This window comes from Lonchura striata, chromosome 3 (assembly GCF_046129695.1).
Source record: "Lonchura striata isolate bLonStr1 chromosome 3, bLonStr1.mat, whole genome shotgun sequence".
In the NCBI taxonomy this organism is placed as follows: Eukaryota; Metazoa; Chordata; class Aves; order Passeriformes; family Estrildidae; genus Lonchura; species Lonchura striata.
The window spans coordinates 113,467,530-113,494,129 of NC_134605.1; the positions used below are offsets into that span (position 1 = coordinate 113,467,530).

A 26,600-nucleotide genomic window follows, 5' to 3' on the forward strand; every position below is an offset into this window, starting at 1 on the left:
GAGGCATCCCGGGAATTCCTGGATGTGGCACTCAGAGCTCTGGGGACAAGGGGGGGATTGGTCCCAGCTTGGACTGGAAGGTCTGGGAGGGTTTTTCCAGCCTCACTGGTTCTGGATTCTGGGATTCTGGGAATGGGGAATGGATTCCTTGGTGCCCAGCCGTGCTCTTCCTTAAAGATCCCCCTGGGAATTCAGGAGGCTCCACGGCTGCCCTCGGTGAATATTTCCAGAATCCCCGAATCCCTGAGGCTGGAAGATCCCTCCAAACTCACCCAGTCCCACCAGTGCCCCATCCCCACCTTGTCCCCAGCCCAGAGCGCTCAGTGCCACATCCAGGAATTCCCTGGGCACCTCCAGGGATGGGCACCCCCAGCTCCCTGGGGCTGTCCCCCAGTGTCCCCCCAGCGCAGCAGGGTGCTCCCCACGGCCTGCCCTGCCCGCTCTGACGCTGTTTGTGTTGTTTTGCTCTCCCTGCCCTGCCAGGTGCCAGCAGAGCAGCCCCGAGCCCTCCCGGGAGGAGCACGCCCTGATTGCCACCTTTGTGAGCCGCCTGCGGAGCCGGGCACGGTCAGTGCCAGCCCGGGACAGCGGGGGACGCGGGGGTGGCTCCGACACCCCCTCACACCCCCCTCCATCCCAGACCGGTCCTGCCTTCGCCTCTCTCCGTGACCTGCTGGGGTCTCAGCTTCTCCCAGATCTCCCCCGGGTTCCCTTCCCTGCCCTGCTCTGTGCTGTAGCTCATCCCTGCTCTTCCTCCTCCTCCTCCTCCTCCCTGCCCGGCTCTGGCAGCTCTGCAGCATCAGCTGCTCCTGCAGCCTCTGCTCGAGGGTGTCTGGAGTGCCAGGGTACAGAACATCCCAGGATATCATACAGAACATCCACAGAAAATCCCAGGATATCCTACAGAACATCCACAGAATCCCAGGATACAGAACATCCACAGAGTGCCAGGATATCCTACAGAACATCCACAGAATGCTAGGATATCATACAGAAAATCCCAGGATATCATACAGAACATCCACAGAGTGTCAGGGTACAGAACATCCACAGAAAATCCCAGGATATCCTACAGAACATCCACAGAGTGCCAGGAAATCATACAGAACATTCACAGAATCCCAGGAAATCATACAGAACATCCACAGAATCCAGGATATCATACAGAACATCCACAGAAAATCCCAGGATATCATACAGAACATCCATAGAAAATCCCAGGATATCATACAGAACATCCACAGAAAATCCCAGGATACAGAACATTTACAGAATCCCAGGATACGGAATATTTACTGAATCCGAGGATCTAGAATACAGAATATTTACAGAATCCCAGAATATCATTCAGTATATTTACAGAATCCCAGAATACCATATGGAATATTTCCAGAATCTCAGAATATAGAATATTTACAGAATCCCAGAATACCATACGGAATATTTCCAGAATCAGAGAATATGGAATATTTTCAGAATCTCAGAATACCATACGGAATACTTCCAGAATCTCAGAATATGGAATATTTCCAGAATCTCAGAATTTAGAATATTTACAGAATCCTAGAATACCATATGGAATATTTCCAGAATCCAGAATATAGAATATTTACTGAGTCCCAGAATACCATACAGAATATTTCCAGAATCCCAGAATACCATATGGAATATTTCCAGAATCTCAGAATACAAAATATTCCCAGAATCCCAGAATACAAAATATTCCCAGAATCCCAAAATACAGAATATTCCCAGAATACAGAATATTCCCAGACTCCCAGACTGGCACAGCACTGGGGGTCCAGAGGAAGGGTCCCCGAATTCCCGCGTTCCCCTGGCACGGCCGTGTGTGGGCACAGGGGGACCCCGACCCTGCTCTGGCACCGTCCCCTCAGAGCCCACCCGCAGCAGCTGGGGTCCCTGCTGGAACTGTGGGGTGGATGTGGGGTTCCTTTGGGGTTCCTGGGGGGTTCCTGGGGGATTCCTTTGGGGTTTCTGTGGGATTCCTTTGGGGTTTCTGTGGGATTCCTTTGGGGTTTCTGTGGGATTCCTTTGGGGTTTCTGTGGGACTCCTGTGGGGTTTCTGTGGGATTCCTTTCGGGTTTCTGTGGGATTCCTGTGGGGTTTCTGTGGGATTCCTGTGGGATTTCACAGCAGGGCAGGGCAGTACCTGCCCTGTTCTGCAGGATGTGGTTCCACGAGAGCCTCCAGCCAGGAGCAGATGGGGCTGTGTCCCCATTCCCTCACTGTCCCCATTCCCTCAGTGTCCCTCACTGTCCCTCACTGTCCCCATTCCCTGAGTGTCCCCTGTCCCTCAGTGTCCCCATCCCCTCAGTGTCCCCTGTCCCTCAGTGTCCCCATTCCCTCAGTGTCCCTCACTGTCCCTCAGTGTCCCCATTCCCTCAGTGTCCCTCACTGTCCCCTGTCCCTCAGTGTCCCCTGTCCCTGAGTGTCCCCATTCCCTCAGTGTCCCCTGTCCCTCACTGTCCCCTGTCCCTCAGTGTCCCCATTCCCTCAGTGTCCCCATTCCCTCACAATCCCCATTCCCCCACTGTCCCCTGTCCCTCACTGTCCCCATTCCCTCACAGTCCCCATCCCCTCAGTGTCCCCTGTCCCTCACTGTCCCCTGTCCCCCACTGTCCCCATTCCCTGAGTGTCCCCTGTCCCTCAGTGTCCCCATTCCCTCAGTGTCCCCTGTCCCCAGTGTCCCCTGGCTGTCCCCCTGCCCTGCCCAGCCCGTGTGTGCCCCTGTCCCCTCAGGGCTGGCTCAGGGACCCGTGCTGTGCCAAACTCTCCTTCCTGCCATGCCACCCACCCCAGCCCATTTCCATCCCCAGGTTGGTGTTTGGGCACAGGAATTGTCCATCCCCATTTTGGTGTTTGAGCACAGGAATTGTCCATCCCCGTTTTGGTGTTTGAGCACAGGAATTGTCCATGCCCAGGTTGATGTTTGGACACAGGAATTGTCCATCCCCATTTTGGTGTTTGCAGCACAGGGAATTGTGTGGGAGCCTCTCCAGACCCTGCTGCTGGGGAACCCTCTGCACCCTGTCCCTGCACCTCCTCCCACTGAGCCCTGGGTTTATTCTTCCCCTTCGATCCCTGACCCGTTCCTGACACCTGGGGAGGCTCACCTGGAGAGGAGAAGGATCCAGGGAGAGCTGGGGGGGCTCACCTGGAGAGGAGAAGGATCCAGGGAGAGCTGGGGGGGCTCACCTGGAGAGGAGAAGGATCCAGGCAGAGCTCAGAGCCCTTGGCAGGGCCAAAGGGGCTCCAGGAGAGCTGCAGAGGGACTGGGGACAAGGATGGAGGGACAGGAGCCAGGGAATGGCTCCCAGTGCCAGAGGGCAGGGCTGGGTGGGAGATTGGGAATTGGGAATTGTTCCCTGGCAGGACCCAGGGAATGGCTCCCAGTGCCAGAGGGCAGGGATGGATGGGAGATTGGGAATTGGGAATTCCTGGCTGGAATGGAATTCCCAGAGCAGCTGTGGCTGGCCCTGGATCCCTGGCAGTGCCCCGGGCCAGGCTGGATAGGCATTGGAGCAGCCTGGGACAGGAGATGAACTTGAGCTCCTCTTCCTCATCACCTGTCAGACATTTCCAGAAGCAAGCACAAAAGGATCATTTGTTCTTTTGTGCGTTACAGGTAATTTTCAGGAAAGCCAGAACTTGCCCAGAACTGTTCTGTAATCATCGCTGAAGGGGAGGTGGCAGTTCCAGGAGCTGGGAGACGGCAGCTGTTGGAAGGGGCAGGGATGGGGAGGTCTCAGGAGGGCAGGGAAGGCTTGTGCAGACACAGCTGCGGGGCAGAGCTGCCTGGGGATCTGCTGCGGGCTGGCACGGGCTGTGGGCTGCTGTTCTTCAGCAGAACTGGGCAGGAAATGGTTGGGAAGGTGTCTGGGAAGGTGTCTGTGCAGCTCCCCAGGCTGCCCTGCCGGATTCCTGGGCTCTCCCCGTGCTCACTCCCCCTCCTCCAGCTGCTGCCTTTGCTCCTGCTCTGGATGTCTCCAGGATTCCGTCCAGTCCGGCCTCTCCGGGTCATTTATGGCCATCCCAACCCCTGCTCATTGTCCCAGCCCAGACCTCACCTGGCCAGCGCCAGGAGGAGTTCCAGTCCTTAGATCTGAGAGGAAATTAAACCTTCATTTTTAAATAACCCCCACATCCGCAGCACAGATTGGCTGTGTGGATGAGGGAAACGCAAACCCTTGAAACTGAGCTCGCAGCAAGGCAAATTGCCTCCTGAGGTGGGCTGTGGGCTGGGAATGGCTTTTGTGAGGAATGGCTCTGCTTTGGAAAGCTGCTCCCTGTGCTGATGCTGCCTTTCCCTGGGCATCGCTCCCCCCTGCCCGCGGACCCCTCGGGGGTGGCCCTGGAGTGGCACTTTGCTCGTGCCCCGCTCTGGGCTCTGCCCTGGCCCTGTTCCCTTCACAGGGGCTGGAGGAGGGATCTGCACCCCAGCTGGAGCCGGGGATGCTGCGGAGAAGCTGCAGGAGCCCGGGGAGAGCTCCGTGCTCTGGCAGAGTGGGAGGGGAATTGGGACAATTCCAGGCTCTTCCCTCTGTCCCTGTGCCCGCACACCCCCTGGCCCTGGCCTGGCTCTGGCTTGCTTTTGAGGAGTCCTGCATCGCTCTGGTCGGGTTTTGCAGTGCCCTGCACAGCCCTGGCTCACCCTGGGTTGTGTTTTGCAGTGCCCTGCACAGCCCTGGCTCACCCTGGGTTGTGTTTTCCAGTGCCCTGCACAGCCCTGGCTCACCCTGGGTTGTGTTTTCCAGTGCCCTGGCCAGCCCTGGCTCACCCTGGGTTGTGTTTTGCAGTGCCCTGCACAGCCCTGGCTCACTCTGGGCTCACCCTGGGTTGTGTTTTGCAGTGCCCTGGACAGCTCTGGGCTCAGTCTGGGTGATTTTAGAGTACCCTGAGTTCACTCTGTGTTGTGTTTTGCAGTGTCCTGGCTCACTCTGGGTTATTTTGCAGTGCCCTGGACAGCCCTGGCTCACCCTGGGTGGTTTTAGAGTACCCTGAGTTCACTCTGGGTTGTTTTGCAGTGCCCTGCACAGCCCTGGCTCACCCTGGGTTGTGTTTTGCGGTGCCCTGGCCAGCCCTGGCTCACCCTGGGTTGTGTTTTGCAGTGCCCTGCACAGCCCTGGCTCACTCTGGGTTGTTTTAGAGTACCCTGAGTTCACTCTGGGTTATTTTGCAGTGCCCCGCACAGCCCTGGCTCACCCTGGGCTCACTCTGGGTTCTTTTGCAGTGCCCTGGACAGCCCTGGCTCACTCTGGGCTCACTCTGGGTTATTTTGCAGTGCCCTGGACAGCCCTGGACTCACCCTGGGTGGTTTTGGAGTACCCTGAGCTCACTCTGGGTTCTTTTGCAGTGCCCTGGACAGCCCTGGCCGCCTGGACGAGGAGCACCGGCTCATCGCCCGCTACGCCGCGCGCTTGGCCGCCGAGGCCGGGAATGCCGTGAGTGACCCGGGCACCACGGGCACAGGGAATGGGGACAGGACGGGGGAATGGGGACAGCTCGGGGGAATGGGGACAGCTCGAGGGGCTGGGGACAGCTCGGGGGAATGGGGACAGGACGGGGGAATGGGGACAGCTCAGGGGAATGGGGACAGGACGGGGGAATGGGGACAGCTCGAGGGGCTGGGGACAGCTCGGGGGAATGGGGACAGGACGGGGGAATGGGGACAGGATGGGGGAATGGGGACAGCTCAGGGGAATGGGGACAGGACGGGGGAATGGGGACAGGACGGGGGAATGGGGACAGCTCGAGGGGCTGGGGACAGCTCGGGGGAATGGGGACAGCTCGGGGGGCTGGGGACAGCTCGGGGGAATGGGGACAGGACGGGGGAATGGGGACAGGACGGGGGAATGGGGACAGCTCAGGGGAATGGGGACAGGACGGGGGAATGGGGACAGGACGGGGGAATGGGGACAGGACGGGGGAATGGGGACAGCACAGGGGGAATGGGGACAGCTCAGGGGAATGGGGACAGCTCAGGGGAATGGGGACAGCTCGGGGGAATGGGGACAGGATGGGGGAATGGGGACAGCTCAGGGGAATGGGGACAGGACGGGGGAATGGGGACAGGACGGGGGAATGGGGACAGGACGGGGGAATGGGGACAGCTCAGGGGAATGGGGACAGCTCAGGGGAATGGGGACAGCTCGGGGGGCAGCACAGGGGCTGGGGTCCCTTCCCACCCAAACCAGTTGGGATCCTGTGGCCCCAACCCCACTGGCTGGGCTGGTTCCAGGCTGGGCTTGTGATTCCCACAGAGAAATCCTGTGGGTGCAGATCCGGGGGTGAAAGGGGAAAACGGAGCTTGGGGAGATCCTGGAGCCACCTCCAGGGCCAAAGGGGCTCCAGGAGAGCTCAGAGGGACTGGGGACAAGGATGGAGGGACAGGAGCCAGGGAATGGCTCCCAGTGCCAGAGGACAGGGCTGGGTGGGAGATTGGGAATTGGGAATTGTTCCTGGCAGGGTGGGCAGGCCCTGGCACAGGGTGCCCACCCTGGATCCCTGGCAGTGCCCAAGGCCAGGCTGGGCACTGGGACACCCTGGGACAGTGGCAGGGCAGAGTGCCCTGGTGACACTGGTGGCATTGGTGGGACTGGTAGCATTGGTGGCATTGGGTGATTTCTGTGACTTCTGTGATTTCTGTGTTTTCTGTGATTGTGTGATTTGTGTTTTCTGTGATTTGTGTGATTTCTGTGATTGTGTGACTTGTGTGATTGTGTATTTTCTGTGTTTTCTATGTTTTCTATGATTTCTGTGATTTCTGTGATTTGTGTTTTCTGTGATTTCTGTGGGTTTCTGTGGTTTCTGTGATTGTGTGATTTGTGTTTTCTGTGATTTGTGTGGTTTCTGTAATTTCTGTGTTTTCTGTGACGTGTTACTGTGTATTTTCTGTGTTTTCTATGAGTTGTATGATTTCTGTAATTCGTGTGATTGTGTGATGTGTTTTTTCTGTGATTTGTGTGGGTTCTGTGACTGTGTGATTTGTGTGATTGTGTATTTTCTGTGTTTTCTATGATTTCTGTGATTTCTATGATTTCTGTGGTTGTGTGATTTGTGTTTTCTGTGATTTGTTGTGAGGTTTCTGTAATTTCTGTGTTTTCCATGATTTGTGCGATTGCGTATTTTCTGTGTTTTCTATGATTTATGTGATTGATTTCTGTGATTTGTGTTTTCTGTGATTTGTGTGATTGTGTATTTTCTGAGTTTTCTATGATTTGTGTGATTGGTTTCTGTAATTTCTGTGGTTTCTGTAATTTCTGCGTTTTCTGTGACTCGGGTGATTGTGTATTTTCTGTGTTTTCTATGATTTCTGTGATTTCTGTAATTGGTGTGATTGTGTGATTTGTGTTTTTTCTGTGATTTGTGGGCTTGTGTATTTTCTGTGTTTTTTATGATTTGTGTGATTTGTGTGATTTTGTTTTCTGTGACTTGTGTAATTTCTGTTTGCTGTTCTTGTGTATTTTCTGTGATTTCTGGGTTTTTCTCTATTTCCTGCAATTTCTGTGTTTTTCTGTATTTTCTGTGATTCCTGTGTTTTTCTCTATTTCTGCAATTTCTGTGTTTTTCTCTATTTTCTGTGATTCTTGTGTTTTTCTCTATTTTCTGTAATTTCTTTGTTTTTCTGTATTTTCTGTGATTTCTGTGTTTTTCTCTATTTTCTGCAATTTCTGTGTTTTTCTATATTTTGTGTGATTCCTGTGTTTTTCTGTATTTTCTGTATTTTCTGTGATTTCTGTGTTTCTATTTTCGGTGATTCCTGTGTTTTCTATGCTTCTATTTTCTGCAATTTCTGTGTTTTTCTGTATTTTATGTGTTTTCTGTGCTTCTGTTTTCTTCGATTTCTGTGTTTTCCTCAATTTATGCAATTCCTGTGTTTTTCCGTATTTCTGCTATTTCTGTGTTTTTCCGTATTTCCTGCGATTCCCGTGTTTTTCTCTATTTCTCTCATTCCCGTGTTTTTCTCTATTATTTCTCTCATTCCCGTGTTTTTCTCTATTTTTCTCATTCCTGTTTTTCTCTATTGCTCTCATTCCTGTTTTTCTCTATTGCTCTCATTCCCGTGTTTCATCTCTCTCATTCCCGTGTTTTTCTGTATCTCTCTCATTCCCGTGTTTTTCTGTATCTCTCATTCCCGTGTTTTTCTCTATTTCTGCTATTCCTGTGTTTTTCTGTATCTCTATTTCTCTCATTCCCGTTTTTCTCTATCTCTCTCATTCCCGTGTTTCTCTATCTCTCTCATTCCCGTGTTTCTCTCTATCTCTCTCATTCCCGTGTTTCTCTATCTCTCTCATTCCCGTTTTTCCATATCTCTATCTCTCTCATTCCCGTGTTTTCCTCTGTTTCCTGTGTTTCTGCGGTTCCTGTGATTCCCGTTCTTTATTTCTTCCCGTGCCTCCCCGTTTCCCGTCGCGCAGCCCCGCCCGGGCCCGGACCCGCCTTTCAGCTTCGACGCCAACCGGCAGCAGCGGCAGCTGATAGCGGAGCTGGAGAGCAAGAACAGGTACGGCAGCTCATTAACTCCTTCATTAGTCACGGCGGTAATGAGCCCCTGAGCCCCGCGGGCGGGGCTGCGCTGCCCCTGCTCCCCAGGGCGGGCTGGATCTTCTCATCTTCTTCAAATCATTTTGTGCAGTCCTGAGAGCATCCAGCAAACCTCAGAGCTGGGGTGTGAGCCCCGAAATCCCTGAACCCCCAAATCCCCAAAACACCAAAAACCCAAATCCCTGAAACACCAAAAACCCCAAATCCCTGAAACCCCCAAATCCCTGAAACACCAAAAACCCAAATCCCTGAAACACCAAATCCCTGAAACACCAAAAACCCAAATCCCTGAACCCCCAAATCCCTGAAACACCAAAAACCCCAAATCCCTGAAACCCCCAAATCCCTGAAACACCAAAAACCCAAATCCCTGAAACACCAAATCCCTGAAACACCAAAAACCCAAATCCCTGAACCCCCAAATCCCTGAAACACCAAAACCCCAAATCCCTGAAACCCCCAAATCCCTGAAACACCAAAAACCCAAAAGCCCCAAATCCCTGAAACCCCCAAACCCCCAGGCCTGGGCAGACCCCAGCAGGACAGGGGGGATTCTGTCCCATGCCCAGGTGAGCCCACCTGCAGAGCTGCCCCAGCCCTGGGGATTCCAGCAGCACAAGGACCTGGAGCTGCTGCAGAGAGCCCAGAGGAGCCCCCAGAGCTGCTGCAGGGCTGGAGCCAGGCTGGGAGAGCTGGGGGGGCTCACCTGGAGAGGAGAAGGATCCAGGGAGAGCTGGGGGGGCTCACCTGGAGAGGAGAAGGATCCAGGGAGAGCTGGGGGGGCTCACCTGGAGAGGAGAAGGATCCAGGGAGAGCTGGGGGGGCTCACCTGGAGAGGAGAAGGATCCAGGGAGAGCTGGGGGGGCTCACCTGGAGAGGAGAAGGATCCAGGGAGAGCTGGGGGGGCTCACCTGGAGAGGAGAAGGATCCAGGGAGAGCTGGGGGGGCTCACCTGGAGAGGAGAAGGATCCAGGCAGAGCTGGGGGGGCTCACCTGGAGAGGAGAAGGATCCAGGCAGAGCTCAGAGCCCCTGGCAGGGCCTGGAGGGGCTCCAGGAGAGCTGCAGAGGGACTGGGGACAAGGATGGAGGGACAGGAGCCAGGGAATGGCTCCCAGTGCCAGAGGGCAGGGCTGGCTGGGAGATTGGGAATTGGGAATTGTTCCCTGGCAGGGTGGGCAGCCCTGGCACAGGGTCCCCACCCTGGATCCCCGGCAGAGCCCCAGGCCAGGCTGGATGGCACTGGGAGCAGCCTGGGCCCGTGGCAGGTGGCACTGGGTGGGCTCTGAAGTCCTTTCCAACGCCAACCAGAGGATTTTTGTCGTTCCAGAGGGTCACCTGTGGAGCCCCCCAGGCTCTCCTGGTGCCCCCGTGCCCATCCCTGTCCTGGCAGTGCCCACATCCCTGTCCTGGGGCTCTCCCCAGTTCCCTGTCCTGGCAGTGCCCACATCCCTGTCCTGGCAGTGCCCACATCCCTGTCCTGGGGCTCTCCCCAGCTCCCTGTCCTGGCAGTGCCCACATCCCTGTCCTGCCGGGGCCGTGCCAGGGCTCCCTGCGGAGCAGGGCCCTGCTGCGGGGCTGGCAGTGCCAGGAGGAGCTGCAGGGCTGCAGGAGTGGCAGCGGTGTGGCACACAGCTGTGGCACTGCGTGTGCCAGCTCGGGAAGCGCAGCAGGGAGCAGGAGGAGAGCACAGGGAGCGGTGCCAGCCGGGGCTGGGCACACCCCAGCGGGCACGGCTGCCAGCTCCAGCTGCTGTTCCTCATCCCCCTCTCGTTCCCTGCTCGTGGCAATGGGGAGGTGCCAGCAGCTGGCATCCCCGCCAGCAGGCACAGAGCTCAGTGCCAGAAATTAACATTTGCTTTGCGAGTTTTTGGGGTTTTTTCACCCAAAGCAAGGCCACGCTGGCAGCAGCTCTGTGCCACCCCCCTGCGCACCCTTGGGTGAAGCTTGTTCCCAGCGCGGCTCCTGCCCGTGGCCCTTCAAACAGAATCCAAGTTCACGGCCCGGAGCGCCGGGATTTGGCTCGGAGCTTCCCGACGTCTCGCTGGGTAAACCTTGCTGCAGCTTGGCGTGCGAAACGCCGCTCGCTGGTTCTTAGGAATGTTCAAAGTTTGGCGTTAATAAAACGGTCATTAAAATAGCAATACAATTCGATGATAAAAATGCAGAGTGAGGACAATTCGAAGGCGATACAAATCAAAGAATTCTGGACGTCCGGATGCTCTCGGGCACTTAAGCCACGAAAAACGTTTTGTGAGCAAAGGGATGATCCTTTTGCATATTCATACGTACCTCATGGTTATGCATAAATTCCATTTAAAACAAGGACCTCTGTCTGCTCACCATTATGTTACTATGATGTTAACTATGAATGTTAACTATTAACTATGATGTCAACTATTGATGTTAACTATTGATGTTAACTATTAATTCTGATGTTAACTATTGATGTTAACTATTAAGTCTGATGTTAACTATTGATGTTAACTCTGATGTTAACTATTGATGTTAACTGTTAACTCTGATGTTAACTATTGATGTTAACTATTGATGTTAACTATTGATGTTAACTATTGATCAACCCCTGCGGAGAGAGCTCCTGTTCCATCCTCCAAAGCTGCGTTTGACCGCAGAGCCGCATTTACTGCACCAGTGCAACGCGACCACAGCACGGCTGATCGGTGCAAGGCGGCTGCGGTGACCCCTGCAGTGACCCCTGCAGTGACCCCTGCAGTGACCCCTGCACACCTGCAGTGACTCCTGCACACCTGCAGTAAATCCTGCAGTGACCCCTGCAGTGACCCCTGCAGTGACTCCTGCACACCTGCAGTGACTCCTGCCCAGCTGCAGTCACTCCTGCAGTGGCTCCTGCCCAGCTGCAGTGACTCCTGCCCAGCTGCAGTGCTCCCTGCAGAGCTGCAGTCGCTCCTGCAGTGGCTCCTGCCCAGCTGCAGTGACTCCTGCCCAGCTGCAGTGACTCCTGCAGTGGCTCCTGCCCAGCTGCAGTGCTCCCTGCAGATCTGCAGTGACTCCTGCAGTGGCTCCTGCCCAGCTGCAGTGGCTCCTGCACAGCTGCAGTGGCTCCTGCCCAGCTGCAGTGGCTCCTGCCCAGCTGCAGTGCTCCCTGCAGATCTGCAGTCGCTCCTGCAGTGACTCCTGCCCAGCTGCAGTGCTCCCTGCAGATCTGCAGTCACTCCTGCAGTGGCTCCTGCCCAGCTGCAGTGACTCCTGCCCAGCTGCAGTCACTCCTGCAGTGACTCCTGCCCAGCTGCAGTCACTCCTGCCCAGCTGCAGTCACTCCTGCAGTGGCTCCTGCCCAGCTGCAGTGCTCCCTGCAGATCTGCAGTCGCTCCTGCAGTGGCTCCTGCCCAGCTGCAGTGCTCCCTGCGGGTGCAGGTCTCTCACCGCCCGCTCTGCTCCCCGCAGGGAGATCCTGCAGGAGATCCAGCGGCTGCGCCTGGAGCACGAGCAGGCCTCGCAGCCCACGCCCGAGAAGGCGCAGCAGAACCCGACCCTGCTGGCCGAGCTGCGCCTGCTGCGGTGAGGGCGGCCCGGCCGCACGGGCGGGCTACTGGGCTGGGCTGGGATGGGCTACCGGGATGCTGGGGTGGACTACCGGGATGCTGAGGTGGGCTACCAGGGTGGGCTACCGGGATGCTGGGCTGGGCTACCGGGATGCTGGGGTGGGCTACCGGGATACTGGGATGGGCTACTGGGATGCTGGGCTGGGCTACCGGGATGCTGGGCTGGGCTACCGGGATACTGGGATGGGCTACCAGGATACTGGGGTGGGCTACCGGGATGCTGGGCTGGGCTACCAGGATACTGGGGTGGGCTACCGGGATGCTGGGGTGGGCTACCGGGATACTGGGATGGGCTACCGGGATACCGGGGCGGGCTACCAGGCTGGGCTGGGATGGGCTACCGGGATGCTGGGGTGGGCTACTGGACTGGGCTACCAAGACACTGGGCTGGGCTACCAGGATGCTGGGGCAGGCTAGCAGGCCTGGGCTACCAGACTGGGCTACTGGGCTACCGGATTGGGCTACCGGGCTATCAGGGCTACCAGATTGCCAGGCTGGGCTACCAGAATCCTGGGCTGGGCTACTGGGCTGGGCTACTGGGCTGGGCTACCAGACTCCTGGGCTGGGCTACTGGGCTGGGCTACTGGGCTGGGCTACCAGACTCCTGGGCTGGGCTACTGGGCTGGGCTACTGGGCTGGGCTACCAGACTCCTGGGCTGGGCTGTCTCAGCCCCCGGGTTTGGGATAACCCGAACCTCCCGCGGTGCTGCGGCGGTGCCTGGCAGTGCCCGCTCCTGAAAGGAATGCTTCGTGCAGCCAGGGAGGGGAGGGGAGGGGAGGGAGGGGAGGGGAAGGTCACTGCTGCACTGCTGCTGCTGCTGTCAGCTCCTGCAGCTGCTGCAGGGGCCGTGTCCTGGCTGCTCTGTCACTCAGCAGAGCTCGCAGTGTCCCCCACACCCGCAGCCTTCCCTCCCTTCTGCCTCTCTCTGCTCCCCGAGCTCCTCCTGCCCTGCCTGAGCTCTGCAGGACTCTGGGTTCTGCTGCTCAGAGCCACAAAAATTGGATTTTTCTCCCAGAGCTCCTCCTGCCCTGCCTGAGCTCTGCAGGAGCCGGGTTCTGCTGCTCAGAGCCACAAAAAGTGGATTTTTCTTCCCGAGCTCCTCCTGCCCTCCCTGAGCTCTGCAGGACTCTGGGTTCTGCTGCTCAGAGCCACAAAAAGTGGATTTTTCTCCCCGAGCTCCTCCTGCCCTGCCTGAGCTCTGGGTTCTGCTGCTCAGAGCCACAAAAAGTGGATTTTTCTCGGGGGGCAGCAGGGAATTGTCTCCTCCAGGCTGGTGCTGCTGAGCCTCGCTGCAGGGGTTTCACGGGAGCGGGACAGCGCTGGCACCGGGGTCCCTGGCACCGGGTCCCTGGCACAGGGAGCCCCGGGCAGGGCAGGGCACCCTGGGCTCACTCTCCTCTCCCCCTTGTCCCCGGCACAGGGTCCCTGGCACAGGGTCCCTGGCACAGGGAGCCCCGGGCAGGGCAGGGCACCCTGGGCTCACTCTCCTCTCCCCCTTGTCCCCGGCACAGGGTCCCTGGCACAGGGTCCCTGGCAGGGCAGGGCAGCCTGGGCTCACTCTCCTCTCCCCCTTGTCCCTGGCACAGGGTCCCTGGCACAGGGTCCCTGGCAGGACGGGGCACCCTGGGCTCACTCTCCTCTCCCCCTTGTCCCTGGCACAGGCAGAGGAAGGATGAGCTGGAGCAGAGGATGTCGGCCCTGCAGGAGAGCAGGAGGGAGCTGATGGTGCAGCTGGAGGGGCTGATGAAGCTGCTCAAAGTAAGGAGTGCCCACAGAACCCCCCTCCCCTCCCTGCCTGCCCGGCTGCCCTGGCACCCCCCTGGGCCGTGCCCCCCGAAATCCCCTCCTGAGGAGCAGCAGGACCCGGCCAAAGCCGCTTCCATGCCAGCCCCGGGCGCGGGCACAGGGCTGAACGCTGCTGCGGGTCTGGGTGGGCAAAACTTCCAGAGGCTGAGACCTGCAGGGGTTTAAAGGGATTTGGTTTGGTGCCAGGGCTCAGAACTCCCCCTGGCTGGGCATAAACGGGGAGCAGGGCATGGTGTGGCTGCCAGGGCAGGAGATCCCTGCACAGCCCTGGCACAGCTGGGCACAGCCCTGGCACAGCTGGGCAGGAGCTGCACCTGCACACCCCTGGCACACCCCTGGCACAGCCCTGGCACAGCCCTGGCACAGCCCTGGCACAGCTGGGCTCTGTCTGAGCTCAGGACCTGCCCCAGCTCCAAGAGTCGCTGCTCGGGGAGAGACCTGGCAGGGTGGCAGTGGCACTGGGGTGACAGTGACAGTGGCACAGGGGTGACAATGATACAGGGGTGACAGTGACAATGGCACAGGGGTGACAGTGACAGTGGCACAGGGGTGACAATGGCACAGGGGTGACAGTGGCACAGGGTTGACAGTGACAATGGCACAGGGGGTGACAATGACACAGGGGTGACAATGACACAGGGGTGACAGTGGCACAGGGTTGACAGTGGCACGGGGGTGACAGTGACAATGGCACAGGGGTGACAGTGACAGTGGCACGGGGGTGACAGTGACAGTGGCATGGGGGTGACAGGCACATCTGGCTGCTTCCAGGGAAATTCAGAGCTGCTCTGCCCTCAGGAGGGACAATGGATCCCCAGGAATGATCCCAATTCCCAATCTCCATCCTATTCCATAAATATCCCTAATTCCCAATCTCAATCCCTAATTCCCAATCTCCATCCTATTCCATAAATATCCCAAATCCCCAGTCTCCATCCTGTTCTATGAATATCCCTAATTCCCAATCCCTAATTTCCAATCTCCATCCTATTCCATAAATATCCCAAATCCCCAGTCTCCATCCTGTTCTATGAATATCCCTAATTCCCAATCCCTAATTCCCAATCTCCATCCTATTCCATAAATATCCCTAATGCCCAATCTCAATCCCTAATTCCCAATCTCCATCCTATTCCATAAATATCCCTAATTCCCAGTCTCCATCCTATTCCATAAATCTCCCCAATTCCCAATCAGCAATTCCCAATTCCCAGTTTCCCACCCATCCCTGCCCTCTGGCACTGGAGCTGCTCCCTGGGCCTGTCCCTCCATCCCTGTCCAAAATCCCTCTGGGTGTTCCCCGGAGCCCTTCAGGTCCTGCCAGGTCCCATTTCACTTCTCCCAAAAAGTTTCTCCCCTTTTCCTCTCCTCTCCTGCTGGGCGTGCCAGGGCCCAGCACAAATTCCCCAATAATTCCCCAATAATTCCCCAATATTTCCCCAATAATTCCCCAATAATTCCCCAATAATTCCCCAATAATCCCCCAGTTCCCTGCCCCAGGCTGCGCGGAGCTCAGGGTGTGATTTAAGCCGCAGGCTCCCCAGCCTGCCGAGCTGAACATTTCATTTCTGGCGGATTCTTCTGGCGCTTCTGCCACGCTGGTGCCCGAGCTGCGGGCAGGGCAGGGGCACAGCCCCAGGCTGCCTCCAGCCCCCCTTTCCTCCCCATTTGTGTTTCTTCCCAGCCTCTCGTTTCCGTGCCTTCGGCCCTGCCAGACGGGATTTTTCCAGCTTTTAGCTCCTCTCACCGCTTGGAGCCCTTCAAAACCCTTCGTGTAGAATTCACACGCCTCTTCAGCTTTTCTGGGGTTTTCCCCGTTGTCTTCTGCGGTGTTTTTCACATTTTCATGCTGCCTTCATTGCACCGTTGAGGGCTGGATCCAGCTCAGCCAGCTCTGCTTGCCTGAGGGTTTGGGGCTCAAATCCTCTCTGGAGGAACGGAGGGTGAGGAAAGGTCCCGGAGGTGGCAGCAGGACAGGGACCCCTGGGACAGGGACAGGGAAGGGCTGGGCCAGGGGATTTGGGGTGGAGAGCAGGAGAGGTTCATCCCCACAGGTGCTGGCACTGCCCCAGGTCCCAGGGAATGGGCACAGACCCCAGGCTGGCACTGCCCAGATCCCAGGGAATGGGAACAGACCCCAGGCTGGCACTGCCCAGATCCCAGGGAATGGCACAGACCCCAGGCTGGCACTGCCCAGATCCCAGGGAATGGCACAGACCCCAGGCTGGCACTGCCCAGATCCCAGGGAATGGCGCAGACCCCAGGCTGGCAGAGCCCCAGGAGGGTTTGGCCAGCGCTGCCAGGGGTGCCCGGGTGGGATTTGGGGGTGTGGGCAGGGGCAGCAGTTGGACTCCATGGTCCCCGTGGGTCCCTGCCAGCCCAGGACATTCCGTGGTCCTGTCTGTGCCAGGCCATCCTTGGCTGTCCCCTGGGTTCATCCTTTGTCCCCACGCTGTGCTGGTGGCACTGGGAGCAGGGAAAGGCCTGGACAGGGTCCCTTGGAGGCCAAACCAGGTCTGGTTGTGTGGCTTCTGACCCTTCCATTCTGTGATTTCTGACCATTTGTGATTTCTGACCATTCCCATTCTGTGATTTCTGACCATTTGTGATTTCTGACCATTCCCATTTTGTGATTTCTGACCATTTGTGATTTCTGACCATTCCCATTCTGTGATTTCTGACCATTTGTGATTTCTGACCATTCCCATTTTGTGATTTCTGACCATTGTGGTTCTGTCATTTCTGACCATTCTGTGATTTGACCATTCTGTGATTTCTGACCATTCTGTCATTTCTGACCCTTCCCATTCTGTGATTTCTGACCATTTGTGATTTCTGACCATTCCATTTCTATGATTTCTGACCATTCCCATTCCGTGATTTCTGACCATTGTGGTTCTGTCATTTCTGACCATTTGTGATTTCTGACCCTCCCCATTCTGTGATTTTTGACCATTCTATGATTTCTGACCATTCTGTGATTTCTGACCCTTCTGTGATTTCTGACCATTCCATTTCTATGATTTCTGACCCTCCCCATTCTGTCATTTCTGACCACGGCCAGGTTTCCCAGGGCTGGAGCTCCCCGGGGTGGGTCCAGGTGTCCCAGGGTGGGATTTGGGGTCCCTTCCCCCCCAGACCCTTCTGGGGCTGCATCTCCATCCAGCCTTGGTGTGGCTCTGGTGAGGGTCCCTGGCACCGCTGGGTGCTCCTGCCAGGGTTTGTGTGCCAGCCCCAGGGAAATGCAGCAGGCAGATGCCATCTCCTGCATTTCCTGCACGCCGATTTCCTGGCGCTGCTCTGCTGATTTATCCTGCCCTGCCCAGCCCAGCCCTCCTCAGAGCCCTTCTCACGGCTGTGCTCCGTGCCAGGGCCTCGTTTTTCCAAGGAACAACTTTTTTTTGGTGGGGTGGAGGTGACTGGAGACCTTTTCCCTGCCCTGTCTGGTCCCGCGAGTCGCGGGCGGAGGCACGAGGGGAAATTTGGGATGTGGGGAGGGCACTGAGCAGAGCCAGGCCCCACGGCTGCCAAACAGCCCTGAAGGAGCCCCAGGTCTGGGCAGAAAACCCCAAAATCCTCAGCTGAGAGCCACGGAATTCTCCCCCAGCCCTTGCCAGGGTGAGCAGCCCACCGTGGGCAGGGAGCAGAAGCTGCTGTAAATGAAGGGGAAGGTTCTGCTTAATCCTGCTCCGATGGGAGATCAGCAGGCAGGGGGCTGAGAAATGGGTTCGTGGATTTGCAGGCCAGAAGGAGCTTTTATCCCGGGATTTTCATTCCATGCCCTGAATTTCTGGGGGCTGTGCAGGGCCAGGGCAGAGGGAATCGCTGCTGTGGGGGACAGGGCCAGCAGCAGCTCCTGCAGCCCCCGTGTCACACACGGGCTCCGACCCCGCTGCTCCTGAAACATCTGAATTTCCAGGGGAGCTCTGCCTGGAATTTTCCTCATTCCCAGCACTTCTCCTGGAGCTGAAGGCAGCATGTGCCTCCCCCAGCCCAGGCCCAGCCTCAGGGGACATTTCCCTGCTCCAAAAGGGGGGAAATTCCCCTGAATTTCACCTTTTTTTGCCCTAGAGGGGCTGCAGGGCAGGAGCTGCTCTCCCTGCGGATCTTCAGCATCCCTGGTGCCCTCCCAGCCCTGCTCGCCCTGCCTGGCTGAGGTCCTGCGGTGCCAGGGGATCCTTGGCTGCTGGGGCTCCGTGCTGGCACGTTTGTGTGTCTGGACACCCCCAGAGGCAGCTCCAGACTTTAGGGGATGGATTTGGGCTCTCCTGGCTTCGGGGCAGCTCCAGAGGCTCAGCTCTGCAGCAGGAGGGGATCATGGCACGGTTTGGGTGGGAAGGGGCCACAAAGCCCACCCAGCTCCCCTGGCACGGGCAGGGCACCCTCCCCTGTGCCAGGCTGACCTAAAGTCCTGCCAAGGGAGCAGACAGCCCTGGGTCTCCTCCTGGATCCTGCTGGGATCCCCATCCCAGGTGCCACCACCAGAGCACACCTGAGGGGGACAGTGGCACCAGCGTCACCCGTGCTGCCCCCCAGCCCTCGTGTCCTGCTCCTGTGTCCTCCCCCCGGGTGTTCGGTGTGAAAATCTCCATTTTCACACCACAGCTGATCTTTCCTCTCTCTCTCTTCACCTCTTCCCCCCGTCTCTAGGAAGAAGAGCAGAAGCAGGCAGTAAGTCGACTTCACGTTGTTGCTGACCCTTGTTGCTGAGCCCGGTTTGTGTGCGTGCCCCGGAGGTTCCCCTCCCTCCGTCCCTCCCTTCCCGGGAGTCCTCGGCCTGCTGGGGCTTTTGGGGAAGGGTTTTCTGGCCATGGGATCGGGGATTCTCCGCTGGCTCCGTGCCTGACCTGTGGGAGCCCTGGGGAGAAAGCGTTCTCGTCTCTCCAGGAATCCTCTCGTTCTCCTCCTTGCCACCAGGAGGACGAGTCCGGGCACGAAAAGTAATTAATGACTGGAAAGTAATGAATGACTGAGTACCGCGGGCACGGCTCCATGTCCTGCGGGGCTCAGCGGCTCCGGGACGGGCCAGGGCGCTCCTGGCAGACGGGAGGGGGGAAGGAGGGGAGGCAGCAGCGCCCGGGCTTTGTTCCCTTGGATCGCGTGGGGTTCCTGCGAATTCTCTGAATTTCGGGATCCGCTCCAGAGGGAGCCCTGCTGCTCTCCTGGGAGCGGCCAGATGTTGGCAGCGGCCAGATGTTGGCAGCGGCCAGATGTCGGTGTCTGCTCCCGGCAGGAGCTTGGTGCTTCCCTTCGTGGGCGATAATCCCGGATGGTGCCCTCGGGGTCCCGGTGCCCTCCCCGCAGGCTGGGCGCGGCCATTGGCATTCCGGGCACTCGTTTTTGGGAGGGAAGCGCCGGGAGACGTTTGGGGGCAGCAGCTGTTGGTGCGATCGCCGGGGCGGGTTTGTGGTGCTGGGCTCTGAGGTGCTGCTCGGTGGGCACCTTCCACTGGAGCCCAGCTCATCCCGGGGCAGCCCTGGCATGGTTTGGGTGGGCACGGGCCCCAAACCTCACCCGGTGCCAGCCCTGCCACGGCAGGGACACCTCCCGCTGTCCCAGTGCTGCCAGCCCCGTTCCAGCCGGCCCTGGCACTGCCAGGGATCCAGGGCACCACAGCTGCTCCGGGAATTCCGTGCCAGCCCCTCCCAGGAAGGAGCCGAGGGGATGTGGAGCCACATTCCATCCCTCGGGAATGCCGGGGATGTGGAGCGACATTCCATCCCCCGGGAATGCCGGGGATGTGGAGCGACATTCCATCCCTGGGAATGCCGGGGCCACGGGGATGTGGAGCGACATTCCATCCCCCGGGAATGCCGGGGCCGAGGGGATGTGGAGCCACATTCCATCCCCCGGGAATGCCGGGACCACGGGGATGTGGAGCGACATTCCATCCCCTGGGAATGCCGGGGCCACGGGGATGTGGAGCGACATTCCATCCCCTGGGAGCCGGGAATGCCGGGGATGTGGAGCGACATTCCATCCCTCGGGAATGCCGGGGATGTGGAGCGACATTCCATCCCCCGGGAATGCCGGGAATGCCGGGGATGTGGAGCTGGGAAAGGCAGATTGTGGACAGCCAGAGCCGAGGTGAATAAAGGGATGAGGTGGATAAATAAAGGGCTGAGGTGAATAAAGGATTGAGGTGAATAAATAAAGGGCTGAGGTGAATAAATAAAGGGCTGAGGTGAATAAATAAAGGGCTGAGGTGAATAAATAAAGGGTTGAGGTGAATAAAGGATTGAAGGTGAGTAAAAAGGGCTGCAGGTGAATAAATAAAGGATTGAGGTGAATAAATCAAAGATTGAGGTGGATAAATAAAGGGTTGAGGTGAATAAATAAAGGGCTGAGGTGAATAAATAAAGGGTTGAGGTGAATAAAGGATTGAAGGTGAGTAAAAAGGGCTGCAGGTGAATAAATAAAGGGCTGAGGTGAATAAAAAGGGCTGCAGGTGAATAAATAAAGGGCTGAGGTGAATAAAGGATTTTATTGTTGATTTTTTAATATTTTATGGGGAATATACATTTTTTGGTTGTTGTTTAAATTTTTATAGGATTATAGTTATTTTGATATTGCTTTATTTTAATATGGAGTTTTTTATTTGCTATTAATTGCAATTTTTTATTTTTTAATGGTTTTTATGTATTCTAGGGAAATAGAGGGATTTTTATCGATTTATAAGAGGATTTTAGTTTTAAAATTTAGGAATTTTTTTTTAATTCGGGATTTAAATTTTTAAAATTTATTTTGATGGATTTATATTGTTTTTTATCTGTTTATATTTTGTTTTTTTTTTTTCATTTGAGGGAGGACTGAAGCACTGAGAGAGCCAATATTTTGTTTGGGGTGGGTAGGTGTTGATTTGGTGTTAGTGGTGGGAATTGTGTTTGGGGCCGTGCTAGGATGGGATTCGAGGTTGGTTTTGGGGGTGTCTGTGTGTAATTCCCATTGCAGGGTTATTCTGGGGGGGTCAGTTTGGGGGTGTCTGTGTGTAATTCCCATTGCAGGGTTATTCTGTGGGGGTCAGTTTGGGGGTGTCTGTGTGTAATTCTCATTGCAGGGTTATTCTGTGGGGTGCAGGTCAGTTTGGGGGTGTCTGTGTGTAATTCTCATTGCAGGGTTATTCTGTGCAGGTCAGTTTGGGGGTGTCTGTGTGTAATTCTCATTGCAGGGTTATTCTGTGGGGTGCAGGTCAGTTTGGGGTGTCTGTGTGTAATTCTCATTGCAGGGTTATTCTGTGGGGGTCAGGTCAGTTTGGGGGTGTCTGTGTGTAATTCTCATTGCAGGGTTATTCTGTGGGGTGCAGGTCAGTTTGGGGTGTCTGTATGTAATTCTCATTGCAGGGTTATTCTGTGGGGTGCAGGTCAGTTTGGGGGTGTCTGTGTGTAATTCTCATTGCAGGGTTATTCTGTGGGGTGCAGGTCAGTTTGGGGGTGTCTGTGTGTAATTCTCATTGCAGGGTTATTCTGTGGGGTGCAGGTCAGTTTGGGGTGTCTGTGTGTAATTCTCTTTGCAGGGTTATTCTGTGGGGGTCAGTTTGGGGGTGTCTGTGTGTAATTCTCATTGCAGGGTTATTCTGTGGGGGTCAGTTTGGGGGTGTCTGTATGTAATTCTCATTGCAGGGTTATTCTGGGGGGGTCAGTTTGGGGGTGTCTGTGTGTAATTCTCATTGCAGGGTTATTCTGTGGGGTGCAGGTCAGTTTGGGGGTGTCTGTGTGTAATTCTCTTTGCAGGGTTATTCTGGGGGGGTCAGTTTGGGGGTGTCTGTGTGTAATTCTCTTTGCAGGGTTATTCTGTGGGGGTTCCAGGTCAGTTTGGGGGTGTCTGTATGTAATTCTCATTGCAGGGTTATTCTGGGGGGTTCCATGTCGTTTTTGGGTTTGTGTGTCAGATTTTGGGTGCTGGCTGTGCAGGGCGAGGGGATTTGGTGCCCCGTGCTCCGAGCTGATCTCCCAGCGGGGCTGGGCAGGGTCTGCACTGTGCTGGGCGAGTGGTGTGACGTCATAGCCCTGGTGTGACATCACAGCTCTGGTGTGACATCATAGCCCTGGTGTGACGTCATAGCTGTGGTGTGATGTCACAGCCCTGAGGGAGCTGGGAGCCCTTGGATAGATTCCATCCTGCTCTGGAGCAGCAGGGAGCCCTTGGATAGATTCCATCCTGCTCTGGAGCAGCAGGGAGCCCTTGGATAGATTCCATCCTGCCATGGGTGAGCAGGGAGCCCTTGGATAGATTCCATCCTGCTCTGGGTGAGCAGGGAGCCCTTGGATAGATTCCATCCTGCTCTGGAGTGAGCAGGGAGCCCTTGGATAGATTCCATCCTGCTCTGGAGTGAGCAGGGAGCCCTTGGATAGATTCCATTCTGCTCTGGAGTGAGCAGGGAGCCCTTGGATAGATTCCATCCTGCTCTGGAGAGGGCAGGGAGCCTTTGGATAGATTCCATCCTGCTCTGGAGAGGGCAGGGAGCCCTTGGATAGATTCCATCCTGCTCTGGAGAGGGCAGGGAGCCCTTGGATAGATTCCATCCTGCTCTGGAGCACCAGGGAGCCCTTGGATAGATTCCATCCTGCTCTGGAGAGGGCAGGGAGCCCTTGGATAGATTCCATCCTGCCATGGGTGAGCAGGGAGCCCTTGTTTGGGGTTAGTCCTGCTCTGGAGCTGCAGAGGTGTTTTCCAGGCTGTGGTTTCTCCAGGCTGTGGTTTCTCCAGGCTGTGTTTTCCCCAGGCTGTGGTTTCTCCAGGCTGTGGTTTCCCCAGGCTGTGGTTTCTCCAGGCTCTGGTTTCTCCAGGCTGTGGTTTCTCCAGGCTGTGTTTTCCCCAGGCTCTGGTTTCTCCAGGCTGTGGTTTCCCCAGGCTGTGGTTTCTCCAGGCTGTGGTTTCCCCAGGCTGGGCAGCAGCCAGCCGGAGCCCGGCCCTGCTCCATTCATTCCTTCCCTGAATCGCATTCCTGCGCCCTTGCTCAGCCTCGGGATCCCTCCAGGCAGGCCGGAGTTTGTTCCCAAGCCCTGCCCGGCTGCCGAGCCCGGAGCCCGAGGCAGGAGCTGCGGAGCGCGGCTGAGCCGCTCTGCCCGCCCGGGCAGGGATGCCCGGGGGATTTCGGATGGATAAAAGCACCCGTGTTATCTGTGTTATCTGTGTGTTATCTGTGTGCTATCTGTGTGCTAGCTGGGTGTTATCTCTGTTATCTGTGTGCTACCTGGGTGCTGTGTGTTATCTGTGTGCTGTGTGCTAGATGTGTGTTATCTGTGTGTTGTCTGTGTGTTATCTCTTATCTGTGTGTTATCTCTTATCTGTGTGTTATCTCTGTGTTATCTGTGTGCTCTCTGTGTGTTACCTGTGTGCTGTGTGTTATCTGTGTGTTGTGTGCTAGATGTGTTATCTGTGTGTTACTTGTGTGCTAGAGGTGTGTTATCTGTGTTGTCCCTGTGTTATCTGTGTGTTATCAGTGTGCTGTGGGTTATCTGTGTGTTGTGTGTCATCTCTGTGATATCTGTGTGCTACGTGTTATCTGTGTGCTAGCTGTGTGCTAGCTGTGTCTGTTATCTGTTGTCTGTGTGCTGTCTGTATGTTATCTGTGTTATCTGTGTGCTAGCTATGTGCTAGCTGTTATCTGTGTTACCTGTGTGCTAGATGTGTGTTATCTGTTACCTGTGTGTTATCTCTTATCTGTGTGTTATCTGTGTGCTCTCTGTGTGTTAGCTGTTATCTGTGTGCTCTCTGTGTGTTATCTGTGTGCTCTCTGTGTGTTATCTGTTATCTGTGTGTGATCTGTGTGCTCTCTGTGTGTTAGCTGTTATCTGTGCACTGTGTGCTAGCTGTGCGTTACCTGTGCATTACCTGTGTGTTATCTCCGTGTTATCTGTGTGTTATCTGTGTGCTCTGTGTTACCTGTGAGTTATCTGTTACCTGTGTGCTCTCTGTGTGTTACCAGTGAGTTATCAGTGTGTTATCAGTGAGTTATCTGTGTTATCAGTGTGTTATCTGTGCGTTATCAGTGTGTTATCAGTGTGTTATCTGTGCGTTATCAGTGTGTTATCAGTGTCTTATATGTGCGTTATCAGTGTGTTATCTGTGCGTTATCAGTGCGTTATCAGTGTGTTATATGTGTGTTATCAGTGTGTTATCAGTGCGTTATCAGTGTGTTATCTGTGTGTTATCAGTGCGTTATCAGTGCGTTATCAGTGCGTTATCAGTGTGTTATATGTGCGTTATCAGTGTGTTATCTGTGTGTTATCAGTGCGTTATCTGTTTGTTATCAGTGGGTTATCTGTGTGTTATCAGTGCGTTATCAGTGTGTTATCAGTGCGTTATCTGTTCGTTATCAGTGGGTTATCTGTGTGTTATCAGTGCATTATCAGTGTGTTATCAGTGCGTTATCTGTGCGTTATCAGTGCGTTATCAGTGTGTTATCAGTGTGTTATCAGTGTGTTATCTGTTCGTTATCAGTGTGTTATCTGTGCGTTATCAGTGTGTTATCAGTGTGTTATCTGTTCGTTATCAGTGTGTTATCTGTGCGTTATCAGTGTGTTATCAGTGTGTTATCAGTGTGTTATCTGTTCGTTATCAGTGTGTTATCTGTGTGTTATTAGTGTGTTATCAGTGTGTTATCTGTGCGTTATCAGTGTGTTATCTGTGTGTTATCAGTGCGTTATCAGTGTGTTATATGTGTGTTATCAGTGCGTTATCAGTGCGTTATCAGTGTGTTATCTGTGCGTTATCAGTGCGTTATCAGTGCGTTATCAGTGCGTTATCAGTGCGTTATCAGTGTGTTATATGTGCGTTATCAGTGTGTTATCTGTGTGTTATCAGTGCGTTATCTGTTTGTTATCAGTGGGTTATCTGTGTGTTATCAGTGCGTTATCAGTGTGTTATCAGTGCGTTATCTGTTCGTTATCAGTGGGTTATCTGTGTGTTATCAGTGCATTATCAGTGTGTTATCAGTGCGTTATCTGTGCGTTATCAGTGCGTTATCAGTGTGTTATCAGTGTGTTATCAGTGTGTTATCTGTTCGTTATCAGTGTGTTATCTGTGTGTTATCAGTGTGTTATCAGTGTGTTATCTGTGCGTTATCAGTGTGTTATCTGTGTGTTATATGTGCGTTATCAGTGTGTTATATGTGCGTTATCAGTGTGTTATCAGTGTGTTATCAGTGTGTTATCAGTGTGTTATCTGTTCGTTATCAGTGTGTTATCAGTGTGTTATCAGTGTGTTATCAGTGCGTTATCAGTGTGTTATCAGTGCGTTATCAGTGTGTTATCAGTGTGTTATATGTGCGTTATCAGTGTTATCTGTGCGTTATCAGTGTGTTATCAGTGCGTTATCAGTGTGTTATCAGTGTGTTATCTGTTCGTTATCAGTGTGTTATCAGTGTGTTATCAGTGTGTTATCAGTGTGTTATCAGTGCGTTATCAGTGTGTTATCAGTGCGTTATCAGTGTGTTATCAGTGTGTTATCAGTGCGTTATCAGTGCGTTATCAGTGCGTTATCAGTGTGTTATCTGTGCGTTATCAGTGTGTTATCAGTGCGTTATCTGTGCGTTATCAGTGTGTTATCTGTGCGTTATCAGTGTGTTATCAGTGCGTTATCAGTGTGTTATCTGTGCGTTATCAGTGTGTTATCTGTGTGTTATCTGTGTTATCAGTGTGTTATCTGTGCGTTATCAGTGTGTTATATGTGTGTTATCAGTGTGTTATCAGTGCGTTATCAGTGTGTTATCAGTGTGTTATCAGTGCGTTATCAGTGTGTTATCAGTGTGTTATCTGTGCGTTATCAGTGTGTTATATGTGTGTTATCAGTGTGTTATCAGTGTGTTATCTGCATGTTATCTGTGCGTTATCTGTGTGATATCTGTGTGTTACCCATGTGCTGTATGTTATCTGTGTGTTATCTTTATGCAGCTCATGGGGAGCTCTGAGCTTTGCTGCTGTGCCCGGGGGCTCCTCTCTGTGCCCAGGGGCTCCCCAAGCCCAGGGGCTCTTCTCTGTGCCCAGGGGCTCCTCTCTGTGCCCAGGGGCTCCCCAAGCCCAGGGGCTCCCGTGTGTGCCCGGGGGCTCCTCTCTGTGCCCAGGGGCTCCCCAGGCCCAGGGGCTCCCCAAGCCCAGGGGCTCCTCTCTGTGCCCGGGGAATCCTGTCTGTGCCCAGGGGCTCCCATCTGTGCTCAGGGGCTCCCGTGTGGGGAAGAACCTTTGCCCTCTGGGCAGGCCAGGGGTGCCCAGGACTGGCAGCTGGGCGGGAGCTGAGGGTGATGAAGGAGCTGAGGGTGATGAAGGGTTGGGATGAAGGGTTGGGATGAAGGAAGGGTTGTGATGGAGGGTTGTGATGGAGGGTTGGGATGAAGGTTGTGATGGAGGGTTGTGATGAAGGGTTGTGATGGAGGGTTGTGATGAAGGGTTGGGATGAAGGGTTGTGATGGAGGGTTGGGATGAAGGGTTGTGATGGAGGGTTGGGATGAAGGGTTGTGATGGAGGGTTGGGATGAAGGGTTGGGATGAAGGAAGGGTTGTGATGAAGGTTGTGATGGAGGGTTGGGATGAAGGGTTGTGATGGAGGGTTGGGATGAAGGTTGTGATGAAGGTTGTGATGGAGGGTTGGGATGAAGGGTTGTGATGAAGGTTGTGATGGAGGGTTGGGATGAAGGTTGTGATGAAGGT

At 55.1% G+C, this 26,600-nt stretch overlaps 1 protein-coding gene across 1 annotated transcript in view; it reads left to right on the forward strand.

The window, feature by feature from the left end:
• The window catches only part of DTNB (dystrobrevin beta), a 129,683-nt gene that overhangs the window by 57,165 nt on the left and 45,918 nt on the right, over positions 1 to 26,600 (forward strand). Inside the window, exons 12-17 of the mRNA XM_077782498.1 lie at positions 484 to 567; positions 5,375 to 5,462; positions 8,439 to 8,524; positions 11,990 to 12,103; positions 13,810 to 13,906; positions 18,605 to 18,625. Coding sequence (XP_077638624.1) covers positions 484 to 567; positions 5,375 to 5,462; positions 8,439 to 8,524; positions 11,990 to 12,103; positions 13,810 to 13,906; positions 18,605 to 18,625 — 490 coding nt within the window. The remainder of the gene's footprint in view (positions 1 to 483; positions 568 to 5,374; positions 5,463 to 8,438; positions 8,525 to 11,989; positions 12,104 to 13,809; positions 13,907 to 18,604; positions 18,626 to 26,600) is intronic.